This window comes from Somniosus microcephalus, chromosome 7 (genome assembly GCF_052327205.1).
Source record: "Somniosus microcephalus isolate GS21.2 chromosome 7, FLI_Smic_1.0, whole genome shotgun sequence".
Taxonomy (NCBI): domain Eukaryota; kingdom Metazoa; phylum Chordata; class Chondrichthyes; order Squaliformes; family Somniosidae; genus Somniosus; species Somniosus microcephalus.
Window position 1 is genome coordinate 138,535,075 of NC_140993.1, and position 12,355 is coordinate 138,547,429.

The 12,355-nt window shown below is 40.6% G+C and overlaps 1 protein-coding gene across 2 annotated transcripts in view; it reads right to left on the minus strand.

Annotated features, from left to right (window-relative positions):
- nsmaf (neutral sphingomyelinase (N-SMase) activation associated factor) overlaps window positions 1-12,355 on the minus strand; it is a 103,831-nt gene that overhangs the window by 53,855 nt on the left and 37,621 nt on the right. For both annotated transcript variants that reach the window (XM_085992997.1, XM_085992998.1), the window contains exons 10-15: window positions 11,744-11,873; window positions 9,576-9,647; window positions 9,174-9,282; window positions 6,989-7,165; window positions 6,775-6,854; window positions 172-262 (exon numbers count right to left, since the gene is read on the minus strand). In XM_085992997.1, the coding sequence (XP_085849123.1) occupies window positions 172-262; window positions 6,775-6,854; window positions 6,989-7,165; window positions 9,174-9,282; window positions 9,576-9,647; window positions 11,744-11,873 (659 nt within the window). The remainder of the gene's footprint in view (window positions 1-171; window positions 263-6,774; window positions 6,855-6,988; window positions 7,166-9,173; window positions 9,283-9,575; window positions 9,648-11,743; window positions 11,874-12,355) is intronic.

The following is a 12,355-nucleotide window of genomic DNA, read 5'->3' on the forward strand; positions in this document are numbered from 1 at the left end:
ATGGTTTAACACAAAGGGCAACATCAGCACCAGATTTTACAGTATTATCCTGGGCAAGCTACAAGGGAAGTTATGCTTATTTGCTTTTATGTGGACTTTGATTTTCTACCCGTACAAAAAGTCAGAGAGAATTTTCAACCAAACAGTAGTAAAAAAAAAATGTAACCTTACCAACTCTCACAAGGTAGAAGAGGACATAGCCTGGGGAAGAATAGTGACTTCCGTACATGAATTTTGGGTCGGGCATTTCTCGATAGCGAGTCTAAAATGAAAGAACATTGACAATCTATTTGCTGTGTTTGTGCTTATTTACTCAGTTTGATTTTGATAAAGTTAATAAGGAACACAGATGCGTGTTTTGTAAAATCATTGTCCCCACCCCACTCTCCCCCTTGAACTTTTGCACTAATCAACAGAAAAAATGTTAGTACTGGGAAATGGAACACGTCCCTATTTTGGGCACTCACTGTCAGCGAGTACGCCCAGGCATGGCCAGATATAGATTTAAGCCTTGATAAAGGGTTTTAACCCGAAACGTTGACTCTAATTTCTCCCCACGGATGTTGCCTGGCCTGCTGAGTTTTTCCAGCATTTTCTGTTGTTATTATAGATTTTAGCCACCTCCGTTCTACTCTAACAATGTACCTTAGCCCCAAACTCAGCCTAGTGTCTCCACTTTTCACAATATTCACCTTTATGACGTTTGAGTGAGATAGCCAACCTGTACCAACCTGTGGGCAATATCGTATCATGAACTCACACTTATTAGAAACCAGACAGAGACCGTCCCAACTCATTTCATGCAGGAACTCATGACAGCTGGCTTCAGCTTAGGCTGGAATCTAATCCAGCCCACAACATAATTTCATTTATATAGCGCCTTTAATATAGAAAAACACCCCAAGACACTTCACAGAAGCACAATCAGACAAAACTGGACGAAGAGCCAAAGGAGGAGACCTTATGAGGGGTGACTTTGGTCAGAGTTGAGTTTTAAGGCAGGTCTTAAAGGAGAGGAAGATGGAGAGGTTTAGGGATGGGATTCCAGGGCGTAGGGCCTAGATGGCTGACAGCACAGCTACCAATTGTGGTGCAAAAGTAGGGGGGATGCACAAGAGGCAAGAGATGGAGTAATGCAGAGTTCTCGTAGGGTTATAGGGCTGAAGAAGGTTACAGAGATAAGATTGGAGGGAATGAGGCCAAGAAGGGATTTAAACATGAAGATAACAATTTTGCATGTGAGGCTTTAGGGGACTGTAAATGTAGGTCAATGAGCATAGAGGTTATGGGTGAAGGATAGGATATGGGCAGCAGAGTTTTGGATGAGCTGAAATTTATGGAGGGTGGAGGCTGGGAAGTCAGCCAAGAGAGCAATTGAATAGTTGAGTTCAAAGGTGACAAAGGCATGAATAAGGCGAGAGAACACAGCTTTAATAGGCCCTGGAATATCCAAATCTCCCAACATTTAGTAATTTTCAATCAGGACTTGGCAATGTTGAATCCCATCAGTTTTAAGCCTGTGTTTCTACTTAAATATCTCTTAATATTTTAATGTTCTGTTTGAAACTCTGCCAGACACACTACTTTGCTTTTTTCTCTGAATAGGGTGGTCTAGAGGCTCTTACCACGCCCTCCATTTAACAAAGAACTGTTTTTCCCTTCTTCAATTTCACAGTCATCAAGCAAAATTAACATCAGGCAAAGAGAAATCTGCATGGAAGCAGCTGAAGCAAGGACATTTTATTGCTTCTCTGTTTTTAGAGCAGCATGCTGTATAAACAAGGCAGATCCATAAAAAGGAAGCAGCAAATTTTAATATTGAGCCTGGATTTTTCCAAACTTAATTTTTGTGGTTTATAGTTTCTAGGGTCTCTGTTGTGTAGCAGGGAGTGGCAGTAAACAAGGGCCCTTGAATATATCATTTAATTGTAGTGTAATTAGTGGTATTGATTTGATTTAATTTGAATTAATTAAAGGGTAAGTCATGGCAGCACAGCTTGGTCCCGTGGCATACTCCTCCTGCACTATGTGGGAAATCAGGGACACTTCTCGTGTCCCCGACGACCACGTGTGCGGGAAGTGTATCCAGCTGCAGCTACTGACAGTCCGCATTGCGGCACTGGAGCTGCGAATGGATACATACTGGAGCATTTGCGATGCTGAGGATATCGTGGATAGCACGTTTAGGGAGTTGGTCACACCGCAGGTAAAGGCTGCACAGGCAGGAAGGGAATGGGTGACCACCAGGCAGAGTAGTAGGCGCAGGCAGGTAGTGCAGGGGTCCCCTGTGGCCATTCCCCTTTCAAACAGATATACCACTTTGGATATTGTTGATGGAGATGGCTCATCAGGGGAAGGCAGCAGCAGCCAACTTCCTGGCACCATGGGTGGTCCTGCTGCACAGGACGGGAGGAAAAAGAGTGGGAGAGCTATAGTGATAGGGGTTCTATTGTAAGGGGAATAAATAGGCGTTTCTGCGGCCGCAAACGAGACTCCAGGATGGTAAGTTGCCTCCCTGGTGCAAGGGTCAAGGATGTCTCGGGGCGGCTGCAGGGCATTCTGGAGGGGGAGGGTGAACAGCCAGTTGTCATGGTGCATATAGGTACCAACGATATAGGTAACAAACGGGATGAGGTTGAATATAGGGAGTTAGGAGGTAAATTTAAAAATAGGACCTCAAAAAGGTAGTAATCTCAGGATTGCTACCAATGCCACACGTGCTAGTCAGAGAAGAAATAGAAGGATATTTCAGATGAATACGGGGCTAGAGGAATGGTGCAAGGGGGAGGGATTCAAATTCCTGGAACATTGGAACCGGTTCTGGGGGAGGTGGGACCAGTACAAACTGGACGATTTGCACCTGGGCGGGACCGGAACCGATGTCCTAAGGGGAGTGTTTGCTAGTGCTGTTGGGGAGGGTTTAAACTAAAATGGCAGGGGATTGGGAACCTGTGCAGGGAGACAGAGGAAAGGGAAGCAAGGATAGAAACAAAAGACAGGAAGGAGAAAAGCAAAAGTGGAAGGCAGAGAAATCAAGGGTGTAAATCAAACATGGCCACAGTAAATAATAATTCTAAAAGGACTAAGAGTGTTAAAAAATCAAGCCTGAAGGCTTTGTGTCTTAATGCGAGGAGCATTCGTAATAAGGTGGATGAATTAGCTGCACAAATAGATGTAAACGGATATGATATAATTGGGATTACGGAGACATGGCTCCAGGATGACCAAGACTGGGAATTCAACATCCAGGGGTATTCAATATTCAGGAAAAAAGGAAAAGGAGGTGGGGTAGCATTGCTGGCTAAAGAGGAGATTAACACAATAGTAAGTAAGGATATTAGCTCGGATGATGTGGAATCTGTATGGGCAGAGCTGAGAAATACCATGGGGCAGAAAACGTTAGTGGGAGTTGTATACAGACCCCCAAACAGTAATGCTGAGGTTGGGGATGGCATTAAACGTGAAATTAGAGACGCGTGCAATAAGGGCACAGCAGTTATCATGGGTGACTTTAATCTACATATAGATTGGGCTAACCAAATTAGTAAGAATACTGTGGAGGAGGAATTCCTGGAGTGTATACGGGATGGTTTCCTGGACCAATATGTCGAGGAACCAACTAGAGATCAGGCCATCTTAGACTGGGTATTATATAACGAGAAAGGATTAATTAGCAATCTTGTTGTGCGAGGCCCCTTGGGGAGGAGCGATCATAATATGATAGAATTCTTCATTAAGATGGAGAGTGAAGTAGTTGATTCAGAGACTTGGGTACTGAATTTAAATAAAGGAAACTACGATGGTATGAGGCACGAGTTGGCTAGGATGGATTGGGGAACGTTACTTAAAGGGTTGACGGTGGATTGGCAATGGCAAACATTTAAAGATCGCATGGATGAACTACAGAATTTGTTCATCCCTGTTTGGCATAAAAATAAAACAAAAAAGGTGACTCAACCATGGCTAACAAGGGAAATTAGGGATAGCATAAGATGCAAGGAGAGGACATATAATTTGGCCAGAAAAAGCAGCAAACTTGAGGATTGGGAGCAGTTTAAGATTCAGCAAAGGAGGACAAAGGGATTAATTAAGAGGGGGAAAATAGATTGAGAGTAAGCTTGCAGGGAACATAAAAACTGACTGTAAAAGCTTCTATAGATATGTGAAGAGAAAAAGATTGGTGATGTCAAGCGTAGGTCCCTTGCAGTCAGAATCAGGGGAATTTATAATGGGGAACAAAGACATGGCAGACCAATTAAATACATACTTTGGTTCTGTCTTCACAAAGGAGGACACAAACAATCTCCCAGAGATGTCAGGGAACATAGGGTCTAATGAGAGGGAGGAACTGAATGAAATCAGTATTTGTAGGGAAATGGTGTTAGGGAAATTGACGGGATTGAAGTCCGATAAATCCCCAGGGTCTGATAACCTACATCCTAGGGTACTTAAGGAAGTGGCCCTAGAAATAGTAGATGCATTGCTGGTCATCTTCTAAAATTCTATAGACTCTGGAACAGTTCCCATGGATTGGAGGATAGCTAATGTATCCCCACAATTTAAAAAGGGTGGTAGAGAGAAAACAGGGAATTGTAGACCAGTAAGCCTGACATCGGTAGTGGGGAAAATGCTAGAGTCCATTATAAAAGATGTAATAGCAGAGCACTTGGAAAACAGTGACAGGATCGGACAAAGTCAACATGGATTTACAAAAGGTAAATCATGCTTGACTAATCTACTGGAATTTTTTGAGGATGTAACTGGTAGGATAAGGGAAAACCAGTGGATGTGGTGTATTTGGACTTTCAGAAGGCTTTCGATAAGATCCCGCATAAGAGATTAGCGTGCAAAGTTAAAGCACATGGGATTGGGGGTAAGGTACTGTCTTGGATAGAGAACTGGTTGGCAGACAGGAAAGGGGTAAGCCATTTAGGACTAAGATGAGGAGGAATTTCTTCACCCAGAGAGTGGTGAACCTGTGGAATTCTCTGCCACACAGGACAGTGGAGGCCAATTTATTAAATATATTCAAGAAGGAGTTGGATATATTTCTTGAGGCTAAAGGGATCAAGGGACACGGGGAGAAAGCAGGGACAGGGTACTGAATTTGGATGATCAGCCATGATCTCATTAAATGGCAGAGTGGGCTTGAGGGGCCGAATGGCCTACTCCTGCTCCTATCTTCTACGTTACTATGTTTCTATTAGGACACCAAGTCTCAGCATAAACAAAGTAAGACATGCTTCTGGCTACTGCTCTTTTCATTTTTTAAATTAAACTAGACACAAAGCGGTCTAATATGAATTAAATCACTAAAGTGACAAACATTTTTCACTTGTTAGTCTCATGGCCCTGCTGTGAAGTCAGGAACATTAAAACACAGGGCTGAGAGGAGAACAGCAAAATACAGTACAGTCAATCATAAGTGAGAGAGAAAGAGGAACGGCATTCAATCAGTTGACATTACTTCTGTTCAAGCCAGTTTAGATTTGGGCCAGGCAGTATTCACGATCATTACAAAAAAGGTAAAACAGGTTTAAGAAAATCAGACAAGTAAAGGTGATAAAGGCCTCTGGTCAGTAGTAACTAGCATTGGAGTGAACAGATTTTTTGTGGGTGACTCATTATTGAGAAATCTCATATCTTGCCCTGGGCTCTCAGCATGTAGACCACATGCTCACATGAAGTGTGAGGTAATGCATAGAAGTGTGATGTAATGCATTTGGGGAGGGCTAACAAGGCAAGGGAATACACAATGAATGGTAGGACACTGAGAAGTGCAGAGGATCAGTGGGACCTTGGAGTGCATGTCCACAGATCCCTGAAGGTAGCAGGACAGGTAGATAAGGTGGTTAAGGCGGCATACGAGAAACGTGCCTTTATTATCTGAGGCATAGAATATAAGAGCAGGGAGGTTATGCTTGAACTGTATAAAACACTAGTTAGGCCACAGCTAGGAATTACAGGAAGGATGTGATTGCACTAGAGAGGGTTCAGAGGAGATTTACGAGGATGTTGCCTGGGCTAGGGAATTTTAGCTATGAGGAAAGATTGAATAGGCTGGGGTTGTTTTCTTTGGAACAGAGGAGGCTGAGGAGAGATTTAATTGAGGTGTATATAATTATGAGGGGCCTAGATAGAGTAGATAGGAAGGACCTATTTCCCTTAGCAGAGGGGTCAATAACCAGGGGGCATAGATTTAAAGTAATTGGTAGGGGGTTTAGAGGGGCCCTGAGGAGAATTTTTTTTCACCCAGAGGGTGGTGAGGGCCTGGAACTCACTACTTAAAAAGGATGGTAGAGGCAGAAACCCTCATCATATTTAAAAAGTACTTGGATATGCACTTGAAGTGCCGTAACCTACAAGGCTACGGACCAAGTGCTGGAAAGTGGGATTAGGGTGGATAGCTCTTTATCTGCCTGCACGGACAAGATGGGCCGAATGGCCTCCTTCTGTGCTGTAAATTTCTATGATTCTAGTTTAACCACCTCCATTTTAAGTAGCCTGCACTAAACAAATGGAGATGGGAAATGCTGAGTGTTATGGTTTGCACCATATTGCATTTAAAGCTTTTAACACCTAGAAACACAAATACCCTGTTGCACACCAGATTTGGCCAAATGACTTGCTATTGTAAACTGAAAACAACATCTGGAATTTTCAATGGTTATTCAATTGACTAGCGAGAGATTTACTTTCAACCAAAAAGCTGACAAGATATACTCATAGAATTATATCACCAAATATGTTTTTCCATTTGAAAAGAACCCTTACCAACAATCGATCTAGTCGCTCTTTATTTAAGGCACCCACTGGTTTCCTAAGGTCACGAAATATTTCAGGATTTGACAGATCTGTTTCAAAACAAAAGTTAGAGATGTGCCATTATATCTGCACACATATGTACAAACACCATTTAAAAGAACATGCCAATTTTAAGATACAAGTGGGCCCTTAAGTTTCTGAAAATAACAGATATCAGTGTTACCTAGTTCTGAGCAAGTGTAATCAGCTATGATCCAAGGAAAGATGGGATATTGAGACAGGTCATTACAGCTGCGGTCAGCCAGATTATTGAGGTGCAGGAGGTACTGATAATTTGAGAGATGTCCTCTTTGCCACTGTAGCATGTAGCTTTCAGCTGTGTGCTCGGTAATGTGATTTTCTGTAGAAAGAAATTTTATGGGGAAACAAAACCTTCACAATTACTGATTCAGAATGTAACTAAATGTTCATTTCTTTCTATAAAGGAACCAGTAATTCTGTACTCATCTTATCCTTTTAAATTATATGTACTTTGCAGATTGAAATTAAACATCGTATAATCACAAAGGCTTTTTCTGGTACATAGTTGTAATAAATTGAGTTTAGCTACGCCCCATCCCACTCACTATCTCTTCTTTCAGGAGGAAGACAGGAGAGGTGCCCTGGTCCTTTGCCAACACCAGCACATGATGTATGAAGACAACCCAAAAACAGCTTGCAATTATATGGTACCTTTACCACAGCAAAAAGGGGGATTGGTTGAGGAGAGAACAGTAGAAAACAGTGGGAAGAGCAGAATTAGGGAAGGTGACCAAAGGTATGGTCAAAGATATAATTTGAGGAGACTTTCAAAAGGTGAGGAAGAGAGGTAACAAGGTAGAGGGGTTTAGAAAAAGTATTCCAGAGTCCAGGGGCCTGATGGTTGAGTGGGGGGAGGAGGAGGAGGGGGAGAATAAAGTAGACACGCCGGGGGTAATTTGCACGTTGGATGATAGTGTAAAATAGGCGATATCGATTCAGCCGCCCGTTATTCATCTCTCCTGATTTTCATTTCCATTGAAGTTGGAAATGAAAATCGGGAGCTATATAACATCTGTTTTACACCATCAAAATTACCCCTACCATATGTGGATCAGAGTTAGAACAGCAGACTGTACAAACTGAAATGTAGGGCTGGAGGTGGTTTTAAGTAGTGGGTAAGAACATGGATTTGATATTTTTTTAAAACTCACATTAAAAACTGAAAAAAAATTAAAGGAGCTAAATTAAACCCATTTATCCCCATCTACTCCATAACGCCATTGCCATGATGTGTAAAATTCTGCGACAGAGGAAACAAGTGCACAAGAACCCCAATTGTGACTTGCTTGTTTTCTTTCCTTCTGTTGACAAAGGACCCAATCCACTTAGCATCTCCCCTGAGATTGAGAATAGTCACACAGGGATTTATGGACATAATAAATCCCACCTCTTACCACTTTGGCACCTCAGTTCATCCTTACCAATACAGCCTTTGACTTAGGCTTGGGTCAAACCACAAAAATAGACAAACTGAGCAATGAGAGGTTACTTTATGATTCTGATCCACAGCTAAAAACTTAAAACTGCTCAAAATATAATACTTGCGGGGCACTCTACAATGTTAAACCATGAAATAAAATTAAGATATGGTACAAGGCAGAAGTAGTAAACAAAGCTAAATTTCATTGATGCTGCAATGCTTAAACAGTTATATAAATTCACATCGGATAGGCCACAAAACACACAGTACAGAACAGGCCTCATCATCAAGTAAAAATATTTCTGATAAACACTTAGTTAAATAGTGACTGAAAACAGGGAACTTGGTTGCTAAAATTATTATTCATTAACCCAGAGTGTTTCAGCAATCATTGCTGTGCATCAATTCAGCTTCTTTGTGGGATCTCACAAATCTTCTATGCCAGCTCCCCTGACTGACCCTGAACATTGCTCACACAAAATAAACAGAAACAGGCAGAAAAAGACAATACAGTGGTTCACGATTTTTTTGTTGCATTTCACTTTTGAAAAAGGATCATAAGTTCAAATAAGTATAAGTTCAAATAATTATAAGTTCAAAGTGCAAAAGTCTCACATTGGTTTCAGTGAATTAATTTGCTGTATGTCAAAATAATAATTTTACATGTCAACAAATAAAATGGTATGTTGTAGCACTTTCACCTGAGCAAACACAGACTAGTTCAAGTCCCATGTCTGACTACCACTTGAATCAGCCTATCCCAGTTCAAAAAATGTGGTCAGTTTTCAAGCAGATTTGAGTTGGTTAAATTTTCTTTTTCCAGGATCGGCATTTGCTATTCTATATTCAACAATTAAATGGAAAATAAGCTAAAATACATGGGTAGCATATTTGTGAATTAACTGACCTAAAAAGGTTGCAATATAGTAATAGAGTTCATCACGATCTTTGGAGTTGTAAAATTTCAAGTAGATATCAGAACAAAGATCATTTTCTGTGCAAAAAACCTCAAGACCCTAAAAGGAAAAAAAAAAGTAGTTAATGTCACTGTATTACAACTCAAGGTCAACCCATATGACAGCAAACATTGTATAATCTCCAAAGTTCTATGGTGAAATTAGAGTATAGGCCTCACTTTAAAAGCAAGACACCTTGTTGTACAGTACTAGGGATGATATTAGAAAATATAGAACACTGAACAATGATTGAAGTATTTTCCAATTCTTTTAATGTTTTATTTATGCACATCGATTGTAAATTGTTCCAAAATAAAGTCAAACAAATCAAATTAATGTCACCAGTTACTCACCAAAGGTTTCAATCCGTGCCGCCTTTTGTAAATGCGTCTTACATCATGCAACTTTATTTGTACAACTGTCTCCTAAAACACATAATAGGATAATAATGCAAAGTTTAATAGTTATTTAGGAGTATTACAAAACAAGAGTTTGGTGTCACACACTTACACGGGCTTTTATGATCTGTGCACCCGAGTGTAACTTATACATTGATTTATTTGATATTCTGCCATTCACCCTAAAAGCTCCACTAAGTACTTCAAACAGTTAGGGCAAAGAAATTCAAAATCATGCTTATTGTGTGAGATGCAACAGTTAAAGAAACTGCAATGAGTTGAACTGCATCAAGTATATTAGATGGTGCAGTATGGCTTCAAGCACGAGAAACCAGATTACAATGTATCTCAGTTTTCCATAATAAAAGTCTGATCAGATCACAAAATATTCATCTGCACCAAAATGACACTGCACATACACTGTAGAAAATGTGCTTCAATATACACACAAATACTGCGCGACTGAAGGAGATGGCGGTACTCACTGGCCACAAAATGTTAAGCTCTGAATTTTAGTACTTGCACGCCTTACACATGGTACACCATGAAGTAAATGTCAAAGAAGGCAACTTTGTGGATATGTGCTGTCATGGGTGCATTCCTTATTCAACCGATATGCCTGTCCCCTGTGGAAATAGGTCTCCGTCCCTTTTCTGACCACAGACACATCTAATTGTCTCCGAGACCCACTTTACCTGTCAATTCTTCCATAGTAGATTCAATTAAAAGAAAAATGGAATTGTGGGTTTGGGAGAAATGTTTTTGCTTACAAAGCTCCTCTCTAAACATTCATCCCTCATTGCCTATACGAAGTGCACAGGCTGAAATCAGGATAGCCAACAGGAATCTCTTTCATTGCACCATAACAGAAACTTAGGGAACAAAATCTCACTAAGGCCAGTTGTTACCAGACTGACAAAAGAAGATCATTTGCTGTGGAGCAGGTATCCCAAAGACAATCTCTGGCTCATTGCAATCCACGAATGCCAGCTCCATACAAGTCAATTGAGAATGGGAGGATTATAGAGCTCCTTAGATAAGCCCTGTGAGCAAAGATGTCTCTCCCACTATAACCTACACAACTTCACATTTAATGCAGTGATCAAGTTCACTGAATTTAGTTCAGCCAATATTAAACAGCATCACATTCAACAGGCTGACTCAGGGTGCATTTACAAGTCATACAGCGAATGAAGAGCAAATTGTTTTTACTGTGGCTCTTCCAAACCCCTCTCACTTCCTCTTTCTAGCCTTCTGATGCGATGACTTTACAGGACTGCCCATGATGGGAAAAAATAGTTTGGCACCCGAACTGCTGAAGACCATTATATTGCAGTCAGAGATCAGTAGTTTGGGTTTTCCAATTCCAAGCGTGACCATGAGTCAGATCACTTCTGACTCTGTTTACACTCCAGCTTTAAAGGAGGACTGTTAAATGCACCCATAGAAGTTGTACAGTATTAACAAGCCTTTCTTTTCCAAAAACCCAAATTATTAGTAACTCGATCACTTTTTCTTACAAATATTAACCAAATGTCAAATGCAAAAATTAAATTAATTACAAGCCTTTTCTAAACTTTTTAACTAAGTACTACACAAGAATCTACTTTTAACTGGTGCCCTGGTCACCTGAGAACCAACACCAAACACCAAATCCCTTGGTGCTTTGGGTGAATTGTTTGGGATTGTGAAATGCTGCTTTTTCAATGTGACATTAAAAAAAGAGAAAATAATTCCAACTGGTTTGTTTACAACAGATTGAAAAAAAAGTGTGTAAATATATAGCTGACTGCACAAGGCCCATTGCCATGGTAACACGCTGTCGTGGCTCAGCCTGTATAATGTGTGACAGACCTGTCAAACAGGTCACCAGCCGTCACTGATTAAATCTGGGATTTCTTGGTCTGTATGGCTCAACAGGCAGGACATACACTCGGTGAGTCATTAGGGATATGAGCAGCTTTTTTTTTTAAATTAACAAAAAGCTCAATGGAAGAGAACAATTTAAAAACCTTTAAAAAAACTGAGGTGTAAAGGTAAATGTACAACATCAAGGAATCTTCTAGATTCTAAACAAATTATTGAAATTATATTGTGTAATATAATGATAGCAAATAACTTACTGGATAGCTATTCAGAGGCTGGAAATACAAGTTTTGGTCTGTGATGCAGACATGTCCAGGATTAGATACCAAAGGAGTTACCATTTCAGCCTCACACTCCATGTGGGGCCTTTCAGTGACACTCTGAAATCTACAAGAGACATCAGTTATACCACTGATTGATAAAATAAGGGGGGGTAAATATCAGCCTAAAAGCAATGTGTTTAATAAGACATTACATACATTACAAAACTGTACAGATCATAAAATTACTATTTTGTTATGATGCACGAATTCCAGTATGTTTTCTTTTCATTTGCAAAAAGCTGTTGGAGAAATTGATTCCTAAAATTAGTCAGCAGCAACAGGCCATAAAATATTAACAACTTGCATTTATATAGCGCCTTGAATGTAGTACAAAGTCCCAAGGCACTTCACAGAGCGTTATCAAACAAACGTTGACACCGAGACTCATAGGAGATATTGGTCAAAGAGGATGGGTTTAAGGAGCATCTTAAAGAAGGAGAGGTAGAGGTTTAGGGAGGAAGTTCCAGAGCTTAGGGCCTAGGAAGCTGAAGGCCAGTGGTGGGGCCATGAAAATCAGGTATGTGCAAGAGGCCAGAATTGGATGAG